Raw genomic sequence first — 19368 nt, forward strand, 5'->3', positions numbered from 1 at the left:
AAACTAAAAGCCAAAGCACTTGCCCATATACTCTTTTATCTTTGTCAGCTGCTTTCTTGTTCCACCTCCTGACCTAGGGTTAACTTTATTAAATCCCGTGTACAGAAATCTTGTGTTAAAGGTGTGTGTTAGGGCTAGCTGAACCACACCATATTTACCTGTTTATGAAAAAAGAAGTTCTGTGATTAAAGGTGTGTGTTAGGGCTAAACCACACCAAACAAGAAGCAGGGTTTTACAGTTCACAATCTTGGGGTTCACAGTAGGACTTTGCAACACTCTGAATAATAAATCGTGGCAGCTTTAGACATCTGCAGAGTGGTTAAAGGGATCACCAGCTTCATACCAAGAATGGAATAAAGGACATGCAGCTTGAACATATTTTAATGTCCAGAGTGCTAGGTAGCAGTAGCACAGTAACATTGGCTTTGCTAATAAGGTATACTTTAAACTTTGCATTACTAGATGGTATTAAGGGCGGCAGAAGAGAGTAGATTGATTCCCTTTGTCCAGCTGAGGGAAATTGCCTTCTTGGTCCATCAGTTCTGAATTTCAGTTTGTCAAGAGAGTGTAGTCAGTCTGTAATCCTAGTAGCATCAGGGAGGCAGAGACAAGAAGACTCTTGAGTTTGAGGCCAGCCTGGCCTACAAAGTGAGTCCAGGACAGCCAGGGCTACACAGAAACCCTGTCTCAGAGGGGGAAGGGGCGGGGATGTTCTTAGTTGTTTAATGAGTTAAATTAGTTTATGCTTCCTGAGCATTCTGGGAAGGCTCAGCTTCAGTGTATTTCCAAAACAAAAATGTTTTTTACTAAGAACTATTAGGACACTTAACACTGTAGTTCATTTTAATACGAGCACAGGTAAACATTTGGAGAGTAGTTTAGGAGGCTTAAGCATCTCTGGATTTGTAATCTGAGAGTCAGTTTGTAATTAGCAAGCTTCTAGCCTATTATAGTATGTCATTGCAGAATTTCTCTTAAGAATGTAAAAGTTAAATAGTGTGGAGGTTCAGTTTTAGAAGAATAGTTAAATTGTAGATATTCATATAGTTTTTTTTTTTTTTCGAGACAGGGTTTCTCTGTGTAGCTATGGCTGTCCTGACCTCGCTTTGTAGACCAGGCTGGCCTCGAACTCACAGCAATCCGCCTGCCTCAGCCTCCTGAGTGCTGGGATTTAAGGCGTGAGCTACCACGCCCAGCTGTTTCTTGTCATAGTAATTGTAACAAGGTGAAAGGTCTTTATATTTTTTAATTTTTAAAATGAATATATACATATTACTGAATATACTGTAATGAATTACAGGTGATGGTTACTTGTAATAAATTATCAGAAATATGGATGACAGTGTAAGATTTTTACTGAGTAACAGCTTTTCAGGTTTTTATGGCTAACTACTGTAAAATGTTTCTTTCCTAGGTCCTCATGGAAATTACAGTTAAAGGACTTCCTCAGAAAGTATTAGGTTCACCAGCATATCAGGTTGCTAATATGGATATTCTTAATGCAAGTATCTTAAATGCAGTGTAGTTATATGATAAAGATTGGCAAAACAAAAATTCTTTAGTTTTTTTTAAAAATTTATTTTATGTGTATGAGTGCTCTGTTTTTATGCACACCAGAAGAGGAAATCAGATTCCATTATAGATGGTTATGAACCACTATATGGTTGCCAGGAATTGAGCTCAGGACTTCTGAAGAGCAGTCAGTGTTCTTAACCGCTGAGCCATCTCTCCAGCTCTAGATTTCTTTTTTCTTATTTAAAAAAATTTATTATATTAATTTATTCAGATTCCATCCCAATTATTATCCCCTTACTTGTAGCTTCCTGTTCCCACCCTCCCTACCTCCCTCCCTCCCTCCCTCCCTCTTTCGCCCTACTTTCCTCCCCTAGACTTCTGACAGAAGGGGCCTCCTGCCTCACTGTATGACCACACCCTATCAGGTCTCATCCGATAGCTAGATTTCTTAAAATAAATAAATAAATAAATACTTGGATTTTGTTGATGAAGTTAAAAAGGAAAATAATAGATCACTGTGGAAAATTAAACGTGGTGCTGTGCTCGTAAGTAGATGAACATTTTTTCATGGATTAAATAATGGACGTCAGAAAGAGAGTTTCCTGTTTGTGTGGAATAATATTACTGGCCACTGCTAGACTATTTGAAAGCTTAGTAATATTAGCTTAATAATGTGACATATACTTTGTTGTTTTTAGGTTAGTGTGTTAGTGGTTTGTTTGTTGTTTTTTTAAAACACTTGACACCTTACCTTCTTTGGTTTCTCATAGAAGGACTATGATGAGAGCATAGAGGTAGATTTGATTTTTATTTGAAATATTTTTATTTCGTCATTTTAAATTATTTCTATGTGGGTCTGGGAGTGTACGTACGTACGTACACACACACACACACACACACACACACACACACACACACACACACACACACACACACACACACACACACGTGTTCTCCTGGTGCTAGAGTTGAAGGAGGCTGTGATGGACCTGACCCAGGCATTGGGAACTGAAGCCCGGCCCTTTGTCAGAACAGAATACATGCTGAGCCACTGAACCCTCCCTTTAGCTTTAAAAAAAAGACCTTGGCTATGTAGTTGATCTGGAACTTGCTCTATAGACCAGGCTTGCTTCTACATTTCAAACTCAATGTATCTGTCTCTGCCTCCTGTACGCTGTCACCATGCCTGGTTTGTTTTGTTTGTTTGTTCGGAAGATGGGGTCTCAGTCTCTCACACAGACTTGATCTTGACCATCTTGCCACCTCAGTATACTACGTGTTAGGACAGATTATAAGTGTGTGTCACTATGCCTGGCATTGTGTGTGGTTTTAAATGTAAACTTCGTGTTGTCATCATACCCTAATAATGCTGCTAAAAGTTAAAATTTTCATGCTAAAATAAGTCAAGTGACTGTAGAGGGAAAAACTTGCAGTTCTTTTTACTGGGAATTATGACTTTGTTCTCTTTCTTTTTCAGGGAACTCCAGCATTGTTCTTAATCCAGTTAATTTTCAACAACAATCTTTTAGAATGTGTAGGAGATGAAAAGTAAGTCTGTACCTTGTTTTTTATTTTAAATCCAGTCATGGTCTCATGAGGCTCAGGATTGCCTGTAAAGAGACTGATTTGAACTTACTCTCCTCGCTCTCCACAAGATAACAGGTGTCTGTTATTGTACCCTTTCTGTTTGCTGTTTTTATTTAGACCGTGGTCTGTAGTTCTGTCTGCTCTGGTTATGTAGACGCACAGGTGTCTACCTCTCTCTGCTGGGACTAAAGCTTGTATCACCAACCCCAGTTTCATTGCTGATTTTTCTTGTATATTGAGTGCTAGATTATCGATAGAAACACCATGCTCAATTGGTCATTTGTGGTTTTTTTGATGTGGCTTTTTAGCTCAGGCCAATGTCACTCTAGAACTTTCTGTGTCAGATTCCCAGGGCTGGCATTACAGTTGCTGCCCCCAGATTTTGTGCCATAATTTAAAAAAAAAATTTTTTTTAAAAATGTGTGTTTTGTCCTCACCACGTGTATGCTTAGAGGCCAGAAGAAGGTGTCAAATCCCTTGGATCTGAGTCTTGTGTGGTGACAATGTGGGGTCTGGGAATTGAACCCAGATTCCCTGAAAGAACAAGTGCTCTTTGTCATGGTATAAAAATTTTAAAACAACAAAGATAATTTTTAAAAAGTAGGTCATGGTGGTATTAGGGGCTGAGGGGATAAATAATAAAATGGACTTAGAAATTCATTGTTTCTTGTGTTCAGCTGTTAATTCTAGAGTTTTGCTAAAACATCATTAGGATGAGTACATCATTCTGATCCATTGTTCACATTTTTTAGGTTGTTTCTCAATCTAGAAACGCTTGTGGGCTGTGTGCTTTCTGGTCCGACTTCACCACTAGCTTTTAGTGACTCTGTACTAAGTGTGATCAATCAAAATGCAAAGCAGTTGGCCAACAAGGAGCATCTCTGGAGAATGTGGAGTATTATAGTCACTCCTCTGATTGATGTGATCCATCAGGTACGACACAGTTGCCATGTCTCCCTCCCTGAGTCTGGACTAATATTTACAAAGCATGCGATGTGGATGAGGCTGGTCTTCTGCTCTCTCAGTGCTAGGGGGTTCAGTCTTATCATGCTCCTCATCTCCGCCCCCCCCCCTTTTTTTTTTTTTGGGAAAGAGCACAAATAGGAATTTAAATAAAAAGAGAAATACTTTGCTTTTTCTTACACAGTTAGTGCTTGGTTGGTTGGTGTATCTGACTTATTTTCTATTGTGATAGTATAGGCAGACAGCTCCTTATCCTCTAATAGTGCTGATAATCCCTGCCTCCTGTGATGGTCTGTGTCAGTGTCGCACTGTCTAGCCTACACTGGCCTCCTACCTTGTGTGCTTTCCCGCCCCATCCTTCCATTGTTTGGATCATTTGAATACTTATATTGTTTTCTATCTGATACACATCAATATAAAATGGTCTTTGCTTTGTTTTCCCTTTGAAACAAAGTCTTATTCTATAACCAAGGTGAATTCATGTCTTAGTTTCCCAAAGCTAGACTTTAGGTTGTGTGCTTACCATACTTGACCCTCCGTAGTCAAGCCATGGTGCCTCATTCAGCCTTCTCTAAGTGTGGGACCTGTTAAGAGTTGAGTGTTTCTTGGGCTGGAGAGATTGTTCAGAGCTGTTCTTCCAAATGTCCTGAGCTCAATTCCCAGCAACCACATGGTGACTCACAACCTCTTCTGGCATGCCGGCTGGATATTAAATAAATAATAAATCTTTTTTTTAATTGAGTGTTTCTTAGAGATTTAAGTGTTCATAGGTTTGAGTATTAATAAGATAAAGAACACAAGTTGGCTTTTCTGTTTTGCTTTGTTTTGGTATTTTTGTTTGCTTGTGAAGTGTAAGTTCAAATTTCTTTCTTTAGGTTAATTTTAAGTAACTCAAAATGAAGACTCCAGAAGTTCTCCTAGAAGCCAAATAGATGCATTTCTAAGAATCATCATGTTAGATGGGCTGTGGTGGCTCACACCTTTAATCTTAGCACTTGAGTGGCATAGAAAGGCAGAACTCTGAGTTTGAGGCCAGCCTGCTCTACAGAACAAGTTCCAGAACAGCAAAGACTGCATAGAGAAATCCTGTCTCAACAAACAAAACAAAAAAGAGTGTTCACCTTAAACTGTAGTAGAGGCAATTTATGAATCTACTGGCCTGACTAATGTATTAGGAAAGGTTTGAGGTTGTGTGTGGTTTTGAGATGCTGCCCTTCTGTAGCTGCATTCCCTGGGATTCCATAGCCCAGGCTGGCCTCAGGCTCACGGGGGCTTATCTCTCTCTCTCTCAATTTGTTCCCCAAAGTTTCTGAGAACAACAAAATTCACACAAAACTGGTGGTGAAAACAAGAGAATTAATGTTTATTTTTTTCTTTGTTTTTTGAGATAGGGTTTCCTCTTGTAGCCCTAGCTATCCTGAAACACTCTGTAGACCAGATTGGCCTTGAACTTGGGGATTAGCCTGCCTTTGCCTCCCAAGTCCTGGGACCAAGGTGTTTTTCTTTTGAATTAATTTTTGATCTTTTATGTATAGGTACTAGAGTCAAACCCAAGAAAATAAAGTACGTTTACAGATAATTAGGCTGTACTTCTAGCTCCAACAATAAGTAGGAACATAAGTTGTCAGTTTTGAAGACCAGAAGTCTGCTTTTCTGTTTTGGACCTGTTGCCTTCCTTAGATAATATGGTAGCCAGCAGTTCCTGACATTGAATTGCCTCCACATCATGTCAGCTGGCTTCCCATGGAAGTCAGAATGCCATTTGTTGGGTTTGACATCACCGCACTTGAGGCTGACTTCATACTCACTCTGCACAGGTGTTTATTTCCTTTTCACTAAGGCATACTCTGGTACCTAAGGCTGTAAGTGCAGCATCTCTAGAATACGTTCTAGTAGAACACAGCTTTGACAGGGGAGACACGTTACCATGTAGGACCAGAATTAGATGGTAATTGTCTAACTTCATTATTTTTTTTTTTTTCAGACCAATGAAGTGAATCAAGGTGATGCCTTAGAACATAACTTCAGTGCCATCTATGGTGCATTGACTTTACCAGTAAACCATATTTTTTCAGCTCAGACATTTCCTGTGGTAAGAATGTTTAAGGATTTTGTGCCTTTCTGGAAAATACTGCCTATGTATATGATTAGCACCAATCCTGATTTTTCATGTTTGTGAGGTGGAGGAATGCTTGTGTGACGGGGAGTGGACAATGGAAGGGAGCTTTCCTTTTTGCCCTTTGACTTTTGACCTATGCTAATTTCTAGTACTGTTCCTGTAGAACTTACAGAGGGTTGCTGCAACAGGCCCCTCTGATAGGCTAAATGTTTCATTTTTTTCAGTCTTGAAGATGTATTATTATTCGTGCTATATATTTGGTACGTTGGTGTCAATTTATAAAATTTCTTTTTTGTTATTAGGCTACCATGAAAAGTTTACTTAAAACTTGGTCGGAATTGTATAGAGCTTTTGCTCGCTGCGCTGCTTTGGTGGCAACAGCAGAAGAGAATTTGTGCTGTGAAGAACTTTCTTCTAAAATAGCGTGCACTTTGGAAGGCGAAGCCCTTTCAGTGAGTTTTTCCCCTGTACTTTTAAATTTTATTTTCCATTTTTTTGAGACAAGATTTCTTCTCTGTGTAGGCTTGGCTGTCCTAGACTCACTTTGTAGATCAGGCCGGCCTTGAACTCACAGCGATCCGCCTGCCTCTGCCTCCGGAGTGCTGGGATTAAAGGCGTGCGCCACCACGCCTGACTCCCTGTACTTTTCAAAAACTGAAGAGAACATTCAAAAGTTTATAGTTATTTAAGCTCCTTTATAAGAGGTCTAGTTGTTGCAGAAAATTACAGGTCTTTTATTACCTTGGAGTGCCTTTTTCTCTTCACCCTAGTCTAAGCTTTTTGTTTGGTTCTTGGTTTTGTTTTTGTTTTTTTCCAGACAGGGTTTCTCTGTAGGTTTGGTTGGCCTGCATTTGCTTTGTTGGCCAGGCTGGTCTCAAACTCACAGAGATCCACTTGTCTCTGCCTCCCTGTGTGCTGGGATTACAGGTGTGGACCACTGTGCCTGGCCTGTCTAAGCTTTTCTTACAATATCTTAAATGTGCTACAGTTTACCTTTTCTGAAACTGTTCTCAGCATCAAAGCATGAATCTTGGTAAGGCCAAGAATGTTGAGGAGAACTCCTGAGAATGGCTGTATAGAGCTTTGTCCCTGTCTGGCTTTTTTGTTACAGCTTATGTGAGATCATCTTTGTAGAACACAGAAGTAGTTGGCATGGAAAAGAAAGCACACTATACAGCTTTCCCACTTTTGATTGGGTCTAAATTATAGAGCTCAGCAAATCTTAGAACCAGCAGGCCAAATTCCTATGGTTTGTTGTTGTTGTTGTTTTTTGTTTTTCCGAGACAGGGTTTCTCTCTGTGTGGCCTTGGCTGTCCTCAACTTGCTTTGTAGACCAGGCTGGCCTCCCAGCAATCCGCCTGTCTCTGCCTCCTGAGTGCTGGGATTAAAGGTGTACGCCACCACCGTGAACTTTTGACTAAGATTTTGTACCAGGCATGAAATTTTCTCCTTGTAAAGCAGAACTCAGATCCAATCAGAAAGCAGTTTTTGTATTAGCAAAAGTGTGTTCTTTCTGTCCCATTGCTGGGATTAAAGGCACGCTCTACCTTACAGTTGCCCTTTGTCAATCTTGCTTATCTTTTCAAAGGAACAACTCTTCCTTTTGTTGATTGTTCGTAGTGTTATTTGTTGCCTTGTTTTGATTATCTCATCCTATCAACTGTTTTGGAGTTTGGCTTGTTCTTGTTTACCTAGGCCTTTTGATTTATCTCTAAGTTACTGATATGATCACATATTTTAATTTTATTTAATCCTACAAACTTTCCTCAGGATTGTCTTTTTCTGGTTTTTCGAGACAATGATCTCTCTCTGTGTAGCCTTGGTTGCTCTGGACCACACATTGGACAATTGAACTCACAGCGCTCTGCCTGCTTGTGCCTTCCAAGTGCTGAGATTAAAAGGCATGCCCTACCTCACCTGGCAGGATTGTCTTTCATGTTCCCATAGATTTGATATGTTCTGTTTTAATTTTCCTTCAGTTCTAGGAATTTTCAAAATTTAGTTTCTAATTGCTTCAGTGATTGCATTAGCATTTGTTAGTGTGTTGAGTCTTTATGAGGCTTTTTAAAAATGATTATTCTTGCTATTGATACTAGCTTTAGAATTCAGAATGTTATTTCAATTTTCTTACCTGTTGAGGCTCGCTTTATAACCTAATTAATTGGCGCTCAGTTTTGGAGGAAGTTTCGTGGACTCTGGTGAGAAGCCTGTGTGTATTCTTTAGTGTTTACGTGCCGTGTAGTGTTGAACCCATTTGGTGTGTGGAGTCATTAAAGTTTAATATTAATGCTCAGTTTTTGTCTAGATGTTTCTGTCTATTGCTGAAAGTGTTGTATTGAAGTCACCCATTATCACTTTGTGGTTTATAGCTAGTAGTTTGGTGTACCAATGTGTATATGTTTAGGTTTGTAATAATCCTCTTGGTGTATTGTGTGAAGTGACCTTATCTTGAGTCACTTTGGTTTGAAGTCTATTTTGTCAGAACTTGAATATACTTGTTTCCTAAATCCATTTGTTTGGAATACCTTTTTTCAGCCTTTTACCTTAAAGTGGTGTCTATGATGGTGAAACCTCTTTTTGGAGGCAGTAGAGATGGATCGGGTCCTGTTTATTTTTGTTTTTTTAACAATGTGCTATTCAGTTTCTTTTTTCTTTCTGTTGAAAATAAGGTGAATGGTTGTTCTGCCTGCATGTATGTCTACACTGTGTGCATGAGCTGCCTGCAGGGGAGCTGGAGTTGCAGCTCCAGACTGACTGTTGTGACCATCTGTGGGTGTTGAAGAGCTGCGAGTGTTCTTAACTGCTGGGCCACCTCTCTAGCCCTGGTCTTAGTCATTTTATTGAACAGTTGAGACTATGATGTTCAAAGATACTGATTTGTGTTAATTCCTGCCGTTTTTTGTTTGTTTGTTTTATGCGTGTGGCATTTTCTACATAATCATTTGCTTCCATGTGTTTATTCCCTGAGACCGCTTGATTGTGTTCATTCTTTTCTTGACTGAAGTATTTCTCTTGTAGAACTCTGGTCAAAAGTTCCTTTATTCTGTGTTTATTGTGAAATGATTTTTCTCCTTATTTGTGTGTGTGTGGGGTGGGATTTGTGTGGCGGGGGGGCGATGGGAGCGGGGCAGTCTGTAGACCAGGCTGGCCTTGAACCCACAGAAATCCTCCTGTCTCTGTCTCTAGACTGTTAGGATTAAAGGTGGTATCACCATGTCCAGCCTTTTTATTTTTTGGTTCTCTTTGAAGTTCTGTATGCTTTTACATGATGGCCATCTTTTTCTGTAGGTGTAGAAAACTGTTCTCTATAATTTATTGAAAATATATTCTGTGCTTTTCATAAAATAGCCTTTTGTGGCCATAATACAAAAGTTAGATGTTTTCATGATGTCCCAAAGCACTTCCTTTAGTGGATTTTGTTAACGTCTTTATCATGTCTTCAGCCCTTAGTCCATGTCATTTATTCTATTAGTAAGGCTTTTCCACTGAGTTTTATTTTTTTATTTTATTTTATTTTTTTTATTTTTTTATTTTATTTTATTTTATTTTATTTTGTTTTTCGAGACAGGGTCTCTCTGTGTAGCCTTGGCCATCCTGGACTCACTTTGTAGACCAGGCTGGCCTCGAACTCACAGTGATCCACCTACCTCTGCCTCCGGAGTGCTGGGATTAAAGGCGTGCGCCACCACGCCCAGCTTTTTTTTATTTTTTAAATTTTTTTATTTTTGGTTTTTTCGAGACAGGGTTTCTCTGTGGAGCCTTGGCCATCCTGGACTCACTTTGTAGACCAGGCTGGCCTCGAACTCACATCGATCCGCCTGCCTCTGCTTCCCGAGTGCTGCTGAGTTTTATTTTTTACGTTCTTGGTTTTTGATTTTTTTTTTTTTTTTAAAAGGTAGGGTTTCCCTGTGTAGTCTTGTCCTGGACGCACTTTGTAGACCAGGTTGGCCTCGAACTCACATCGATCCATCTGCCTCTGTCTCCCAAGTGCTAGGATTAAAAGGTTGCTCCACCATTCCTGGCTCCACTGAGATTTTTATTGGCTCACAACTTTACATTTCCAGCTTCATTTCAGTTGGTCTTTTCTTTAGTCTTTTGCATCTTTGTATTGAATTCTGTTTTCATGTCTTTATTTGATATCCTAATTTCATTCATCTCTGGGTTTTCAGTATTAAGAGTATAGCCATTGTTGTAAACCTTTTGGAAGCCCATTCAGGTTTTTAATTGGATCGATTATAAAGGGATTTATTTTTAGAGAGAATATGCTATCTTGAACTCTTGTTGTTTGTTTCTGTGCTGGGACTTAGCTTCTGTAGTTGGTTGGATGGAAGTGTAGGTGTGGGACTGAGGATCTGAGAGCTGAGGAATTGAGCTGGAGGATCAGGTTCTGGAGATCCCTTGTTTGTCACTGTTGGAAACCTGGGCACTATAGAAGTTTGAACTTGCGGTTTTTCTCCCTCCATTCCTGAGTGCTGTAGTTACAGGCTTTCTTTACCATAGCTGGCTTATTTGGTTAGGCTTCGTGCATGCTATGTAGGGATTCTACCAGTTAGCCTCAGTCATTTCCCCTTCTTTAAAAATTTATGTTAATACTCAGGGCAGGCAGCATGGGAGCCTGTGTTCTAACACTTGTAGAGGTCAGAGGATCATTTTGAGGACTTGGTCTTTTCCTTCTACAATAGGTTCTGCGGTTGCTGTCAGGTTTGTGTTGCAATTATTTTTATCTCTTGAGCCATCTTGACCCCTCGCCTTGGTGAGTGGGAGTGAGGACATATATGTATGTGGGGTGGGATGTCTGAGTCTGTGTGAGATACACAATGCACGGAGAGGCCAGAGTAGGACGCTGGCCATCCTAGTCTATAATTTTACCTTTTACTGAACTTTGAGTTTATTTCAGTTAGATTGTTAGCCCACAAGCCAAAGCTATCTAACTGCAGTATTGAACTTGGATCAGTTCTCTCCTTCCACCACATGGGTCTTAAGGTCGATTATTAGGCTTGGTGGGTAAAAGCGTTTAACCACTGACTCCCCTCTCTAGTCTTAGATTTCTGAACCTGGTAATAGAGACGTCTATTAAGCAGTGTTTGGTGAGTCCTTAGCCTCATAGTCTGGACAAACATTCAGATCTGATGGCTGATATTCTTGATTCCTAGACTCCTGGGTTGACCCTGGTATCAGTTCCCACTGTGGAACCCTGTCTCCTGTGGAATATAAGAGGGAGCCTTGTGAGTGTCGGTGGTGTATTATGTTTCATCTTGTTGGTGGAGACTGCTTCTTTCTTCTCTACTCTTGCTCGTAGAGATTGTGGGAGGGGAAAGCCATATTAACTTTTCTGTTCTCTTATTTTCTTTTATTTATTTGTTTATTTTGTGTTTTTTGAAACCAGGTTTCTTTGTGTAGCCTTGACTGTCGTAGACCCACTTTGTAGACCAGGCTGGCTTTGAACTCACAGTGATCCGCCTGCTTCTGCTTCCCAAGTGCTGGGATTAAAGGTGTGCGCCACCACCGCCCTGCTACCTTTTCTGTTCTTTTATACCAGCCTCCTTAGCCTACATTTCTAATTTCTATTTTAGTTTCTTCTGGGCTGAGGAGAAGGAAGAAAAGGAAGCTTATTTAGCAACTGCATCATTGTGTTTGTGTTCACATGGTTTAATAATTTCAGTGCTTGTAATCCCAGCACTTGGGGAGACAGAGGCAGGCAGATCCTCTGAGTTCAAGGCTCAAGGCCAGCCTTGTCTACAAAGTGAGTCCAGGAGAAACCCTGTCTCAGAAAACAAACAAACAAACAAACAAACAAAAAAATGGATGTATGTACCCATTGGCCCTGGGTAGATTAAAAAAACAAAACAAAACCGTTTACTTCAGTTAAAATAAAATGTGCATGCATTTATGTGTTGAGTGCCCACAGAGTGCAGAAGTGGCTGTAAGATTCCCTGGAGCTGCCTAATGTTGTGGAACATACTTTCAACATCAGCAAACACTTCCACAGCTGAGGTGTCACTCTAGTTTGGAGGATGAATTTTTATGTGGAGCTATGGCAAAGACCTTGCATAGATCCCAGTCAGTCAATGGAATTTATTGGTTGAAACAGCTTTTTTGATAATATAAATATTAATACTTTCTCCTTAGGGTTGAGAAGCACAGTATTTGCTATAGAACACCTTACTGGGAAGTACTAATGACCATGTATTTTAGCATAAACAGTAAAAAATTTTGTGTGTGTTGACTCTTGAGTCCTGTTCTACAGTAAAAATTTCTGATTATCGTACTTAATTTTTTCTCTAGGATTTGCTATTCTTGGACAGGATCTGTCATATTATTGTTGTAATGGTTGATTGTATTGACTTTTCACCATATAATAGTAAATACCAGCCCAAAATCAAATGTAAGTATTCTCTTTACCTTTATTTGCTTATACAGTATTTTATAGCATTTCAGGGAAAATTCTTACAGCTGCCTTTTCTTAGTTTTCTTTACAAACATATCAGATTAGTTGCTAATATCAATAAAGCAAAGTTTCAACTAGAGAAATGTTGTTAGAACTGTCGACACATCTTTTGTTTAGAATCTCCAGTAACAGTCATGGGCTAGGGGCACACCCAAATTCTGACTGTTGGCTTGGAGGATCACCTCCAGTCCAGGGCCCAGCTGGGTAACATAGTGAGTACCAGTTCTGCCTCGGCTACATAACATGACCTTGTCTCAACAGAGCAAAATCCCAAATTTGTATTATTACTGTTCCCAATCTATAAATTTGTTTTTCCCCCATTTGAAAGCATGGTATAGATAAGTGAAGAACCTGAACAGCCTGGAATAGTTCCTCATTCTCTTTACAAATATAGCATGTCTACAGCATTTAGCATTTGTGCATTTGTTCATTTGAGCTTGATTTTTTCCTCAAGCCTGTACACAGTTTCAGTATTTTTGTTTTCAAAAAGAAATACCACAGGACTAAGGTAGTGCTGCTTTTAATTCATACCATATTCATTCATAATGTTAGTATATTGCTGTTGCTGGGTTTGTGTCTTTTTTTTTTTTTTTTTTTTTTTTTTTTTTTTTTTTTTTGAGACAGGGTTTCTCTGTGTAGCCTAGGCTGTCCTGGACTTGCTTTGTAGACCAGGCTGGCCTTGAACTCACAGCAATCTGCCTGCCTTTGCCTCCCGAGTGCTGGGATTAAAGGCGTGCGCCACCATGCCCAGCTGGGTTTGTGTCTTCTATTGTAAAGTTAGTTATTAAGTAATAAATGTTGTATTGGTGTTGTTTGTTTGTGGCAGAGGCAAATAGCCCAGGCTGGCCTATAACTTGCCACAAGGAGGAACTCATTTAATACTTATTTAATGTGAGACAAGGTCTCTACTCTAGGTTGGTTTCTAACTCTGAGTATAACCAAGAATGTCCTAGACTTCTGACTGGTTGCTGGGATTACAGGGATGGTAGGTTTATGTAGCCTTTTGTGCCTGGTAGGCAAGCAGTGCTCCAGCTGAGCTAGTTCTTAGCCCCAAACACTTTGTTCTCTACAAAACTTACTCATGACTTGGTCATCATTTGTTAATGCATCTTCCTAAATCACTATGATATTTTAGTTGTTTATTTGGAGATAGGATCTCACTTTGTATACTAGGCTAGCTTGGAACTTTATAGATTTATGACATTTCAGAATTTGTTGGTGGTCCTTCTGAGAGTATAGTCATGAGCCAACATGTACCCCACTCACCATGACCATACTTTACATTTGGTTACATTAAATTAATTAGCTTATCTCAAGCATTGATTTCTTACCAATTACATCATAAAATTCCTTTTGGGGGGGGGGAGACAGGGTTTCTCTGTGTAGCCTTGGCTGTCCTAGACTCACTTTGTAGACCAGGCTAGCCTCTAACTAACTCCCAGAGCTCCATCTGCCTCTCTCCCTGAGTGCTGGGATTGCAGGCCTTTGCCAATGCACCTGGCTATAAAGTTTCTGTTTAAGTTGTCATTCTCATAAAATGTATCTAATAATTATTGAATAGAATTATAGTTTGAATACTTAGAGGTATAGGTGATATGTTCATAGATTTTCTTTCTTTTGCCTATGATTGCTTCTAATTTGTGTTACTTGTAGTGTATGCAGTGTGTGGAGGTAACGAAAGGTCCATCCATGTCCAATGTCTTCCTCTTTCACAGCTGTTTTCAACGTGTGGGTTATGGTGCTTTGACAAATCTGTCTCTAAAAATATTTACATTACTTTTCACAACAGAAAAGTTACAGCTGTGAAGTAGCAACTAAAAATAAATGTATGGTTAGAGATCACCACAGCATGAATTGCATTAAAGGGTCACAGCATTTAGAAGGTTGAGGAAGCATTTCACTAAACCTTGAGTCCACTGACTGGCTAGACTAGCTGCCCAGCAAATCCCCCCACTCATAGTCTTGGTTCCTCCTCCCACTCTTTTGTTTTGTCTCCTCTTTTGTAGATGCTGGGCGTATAAGCTTCATGCTTGCATAGTAAGCACTGAGCCATTTGTCTTTTTTGAATTCTTTTTTTTTCCCTCTTGTACTGGGGCCTTGAACCCACAGCCTTTGTCTGTTAGGAAAGCACTTCATAATAGAATGACATAATATTTAGACAAATTCCCACTTTTTATTTGTGAATTTTGCATAATATTCAGCCTCATACTTTTCCTACAGGCTGGACTTATTCTTCTCTTTTTATCTGAGACTGGGATGTAAAAACCCAGAGCAGTTCATTGCTACTTAAGGTACAGTTGTTTCTCTGACCTCTTACTGAGGAAAGCTGGGGCACGGATGTGTATGTGATCGGTGTTACTTGTTTTTGTGGCTAAGCTGCTTTTGCATTTGTACCCACCCAATTTTAAATGAGAACCTTGTTGCCATTTATATATGTAAAACTTTGGCCAGACATTTTTTTGGTATGTGTGACAGTTTGCTGGCATCCCTTGTCACCTTAGCCATATCCGGGCACCTCAAGCTTGCTATTTTGTATGAGAATTCCTCATTAACATTTTAAATGTATATTTATGTTGAAGAAACTTCCTAGGGATGATTGATATGTTTTAGTTTCAACCTTGGTTTCAGTCCACCATGAGGGTAGTAAGATATGCGTTAGACTTTTCCTTTCCTTTAAATCTGAGCTCTCCTAAGACATGATTGTTTTACAGAAACAGGTAATTTTAGATTAAGAATGACTTTTAGGGTAAGAGAAATGTACATTTTTGTCTTGTACCTGAAATCTAGAGAGAAGTGACCTAAGGGGGACTGTAAAGGAAAATGTGTACTCTTTTTTTTCAGATAGTGTTTCTCTGAAACCTTGGCTGTCCTGGACTTGCTTTGTAGACCAGGCTGGCCTCGAACTCAAAGCAATCCGCCTGCCTCTGCCTCCTGAGTGCTGGGATTAAAGGCGTGCGCCACCACCGCCCAGCTAAAATGTGTACTCTTAAGAGATATCATTTCAATCTAGAAAATAGATAGCTATTAGAATTTCTTTTCATTATTTCTAGGGATCAGTGAACTGTGTTAGGCAGGAATATTAATTCTTAATGAAGACATTTATTTTGAAAACTCAAAAATATTTAGCTTTGTTACTTCAGTCCTTTGATTTAGTAATTATAAACTAGTATTGAAATTGTGAGGAACAGAAGAAATTGAGACATTTATAATTAGAAAAAAACTTTAAAAAATTCTTAAAATTGAGATCTGCCAGCTCTTCCATCGAATTTGGTTTTTATTTCTGAAGATACTGTAGTGCTACTCATTAATGTATCGTTTAAAAGTTTATCTGAAGTTTCAGTTAACAACATATATATATATTCGGTGTATTCAGCATTTAAATGCAAAATATAAAGGTGATAGTGAAATGTATTAAAAGTACTTGACTTTTTAATCCATCCAATTATGTCTTAGCACCACAGAGATCTTCAGATTGGTCCAGAAAGAAGAAGGAACCCCTAGGGAAATTGGCTTCTTTATTTAAGCTAATTGTGAGAGTGATCAATTCTTTCCACACTCTAAGCCTCAAGGAGACATACTCTGATACACTGCTCGCTATTGGTAACTCTATCATCAGCATGCTTTCCAGTATATTTGGACATATTTCCTTGCCTTCTATGATCAGAGAAATATTTGCAACTTTTACAAGACCTCTGGCTTTACTGTATGAAAACTCAAAGTAAGTATTTCCAACTTAATTATGTTGAATTAAATATACATGATTTTTGTGTTTTGCATGTGTATATGTGTATAAATTATTCACATACATGTATAGGTCACAGACTTGTCTTTTTATTACTTTTTAACCTCGCTTTTTAAGACAGGGCTTTTCACTACTTGGAAGTCACCAATTCCAGCTTTAAGCTTCAGGAAGCACCCAGGTTTCCCTTTCAATGCTAGGATTGCAAGCCTGCGCCTGGCTGTTCTGGGTTTTTTTTTTTTTTTTTTTAGTTTATTTATATTATGTATTTTATATCTTCATGAATACCAGAAGAAGGCATCAGAGCCCAATACAGATGGTTGTGAGCCACCATGTGGCTGCTATGAATTGAAATTGGGAACTCTGGAAGGGCATCTAGTGCTCTTAAAGGCTGAGCCATCTCTCCAGCCCCCATGTCTGGCTTTGTATGTGAGTGCTGTGACAATCACTTAGCCCAGCGCTCAACCATAATGTGTGTAATTTAAGTATAATAACTTCTTTCCTGTCTGCTTTGTTGTACTGGAGAATATATCTACGTCTATATCTCTATATTTTAAAACCGTAGAAGTTTGAGATAAGGCTTAGAACTATTTCATTTGATTTCCCCCCTTGCACTTTTCAGTTTTGCATTTTTGTAATTGTTTATGTAAAGAAACATGTTTATTAAGTATATACTTACTTCACATGATCCTATGGAATTGAATATACTGTATGCAATTACATACATGTAAATCTCATTATGTAAATTCAATTTTTACCCCAGTTTCTGACCAGTTGGTTCTATATCCAGCCTTTTCCATTTAAACACATTTAAGCATTATTTATGCATGTATCATTGTTTGTATTGACCTTTATGTCTGTTGAACAAGGCTCTTTTTTGGTTTTTGAGACAAGGTTTCTCTACATAGCTGACTGTTGTGGAACTTGCTCTGTGGGGCAGGCTGGCCTGTAACTGGCAGAGACCCATCTCCCTCTGCCTCCTGAGTGCTGAGATTAAAGGCCCAACAATGTTTTTTTTTTTTTTTTAATTTCTGCTCATTTGGCTTTTCTGGTATGTGTGTGAGTGTTCTATATGCACTTTGTGCATCTCTGGTGCCGACAGAGGCTACAGAAGGTGTTGAATTCCTTGGAACTGGAGTTACAGATGGCTGTGAGCCACCATGCGGATGCTGGGAATAGAACACAGCTCCTGCAAGAGCAGCAAGTGCTTTTACTTTGCTTGAACTATCTTTAGCCCCTGAGTAAGATTCTTAAAATGAAAGTTTGGTTTGAAAGAGTATGCATTTTTGTTGTTTATTAGTTTATACTTACTTGTATGTTATCTGTTTATTGTGTGAGTCTGTGCTTATGCCACATGTGGAACTCAGGGGACAACTAGACATTGATTCATTTCACCATATGGGTCCCACGGATCAAGTTAAGATTGGCAAGCAGGTGCCTTTACCAGATGAGCCATCTTTCTGGCTGCTACATTTAAAGTTTTCAAATACCTTTCAAAGTTGGAATTAATGTATATGACCTTTTACCTTGAGTGAAAGGAGATAAGTAGAACTCTACAACTGGGTGGTGACTGGTGAGAAGCTCAACATTTATAAAGTCATTATTTTACTTACTTAAAATGTACAGGGTGAAGCCATAGTGATGGCTGAGCAGTTCAGAGTATTTGCTGCTCTTCCGGAGGATAGGAGTTCAGCTCCCAGCATAGGGAAGTCTGGTGAAATAGTATAGTAAATTACTAGGGCCTGGATTCCATTCCTAACCCTGCACAGGGAGAGAGGGAGAGAAAGAGAGAGATCTTTTCTTTCTTTTCTTTTTCTATTTTCTTTCCTTTTCCTCGAGACAGGGTTTCTCTGTGTATCCTTGACTGTCCTAGACTCACTTTGTTGACCAGGCTGGCCTCAAACTCACAAAGATCCACCTGCCTCTGCCTCCCAAGTGCTGGGATTAAAGGTGTGTGCCGCCATCGCCCGGCAAGAGAAATATCTTCTCTTATTTCTGGGATATTTTATATTACTGTGTGACTTTCTCCTTATTTTGTGGCTGTTGCTTCACTTTGAGACTTAGTTTGATAAGTTTTGCAATGATGGCATCTGAAAATATAAGTAGTTAACTATCTTAATCTTTCTTCCCAGGCTTGATGAGGTTCCTAAAGTGTATAGTAATCTGAACAACAAGGTAAGTGGAGTGGACAGTGTCCATAAAATAGGCTTTGTCAGCGGCGGCAGGGTATGGTTTAGGCAGTATCTTTCGTTTGTTTGTTTGTTTTGAGACAGGGCTTCTCTATGTAGATCAGGCTAGCCTCGAACTTGCATCAGTCCACCTGCCTCTGCTTTCTGGGTGCTGGGATTAAAAGGTGTGTCACCACGCGTGGCTAGGCAGTATCTTTCTTAAGCAATTGATTTTTTTTTTTGAAGTGTTTGTTACTATTTTACACTTACACATTTGCTGTGTGTTTAGTGCATGCACGGTGTCAGCAGAGGTCGGAGGACATGTGCAGGAGTTAGTTCTCTCCTCCGTGCAGCTCTCCGGAACTGAAACATGCCATCAGCCTTAGTGGCAAGCGTCTTCACTCTTTGCCATCCTCATTTTTTTTCCCTTTAAATGTTTGTGCATGTGTGTATAGTTCTGTATCAGCCTATGCCACCATCAAGGTCAGAAGGCATCAGCTAGATAGAGTCACAGGCAGCTTGAGTGCTGGGAACTGAACGTAGGCCTGGAAATACAGCGAGCATTCTTCTCTACTAAACCCTACCCAGCCACATTGCTTCTCTTTTTAGTAGACCTAACGTGTGGATACATTCTTACATAGTTGGGTTTTTTTTCTCTCCCTTTTTATATGAAAATTAGAGGCTATAATATCCTATTGATAACTGTAGATAATAGTTACTGTTATAATAAATAAACCATCTTTTCTCTTAACAAGAAGTAACTGCAAATCAAGTTACAGTACTAGTAGTTACAGTACCCTTACCTGCTTGTTAGATAAAGTGGAGTGC

General features: G+C 39.3%; 1 protein-coding gene across 6 annotated transcripts in view; it reads left to right on the plus strand.

The window, feature by feature from the left end:
- The window catches only part of RIF1 (replication timing regulatory factor 1), a 61412-nt gene that overhangs the window by 22526 nt on the left and 19518 nt on the right, over positions 1-19368 (plus strand). For 5 of the 6 annotated variants that reach the window (XM_084798886.1, XM_084798887.1, XM_084798885.1 and 2 more), the window contains 8 exons: positions 1416-1502; positions 2994-3064; positions 3856-4036; positions 6051-6158; positions 6488-6637; positions 12471-12570; positions 16087-16351; positions 18505-18547. In XM_084798886.1, the coding sequence (XP_084655012.1) occupies positions 1416-1502; positions 2994-3064; positions 3856-4036; positions 6051-6158; positions 6488-6637; positions 12471-12570; positions 16087-16351; positions 18505-18547 (1005 nt within the window). The remainder of the gene's footprint in view (positions 1-1415; positions 1503-2993; positions 3065-3855; positions 4037-6050; positions 6159-6487; positions 6638-12470; positions 12571-16086; positions 16352-18504; positions 18548-19368) is intronic. The other variant, XM_084798889.1, reaches the window with a different exon arrangement.

This window comes from Acomys minous (genome assembly GCF_964271855.1).
Source record: "Acomys minous genome assembly, chromosome: 10".
NCBI classification, from domain to species: Eukaryota; Metazoa; Chordata; class Mammalia; order Rodentia; family Muridae; genus Acomys; species Acomys minous.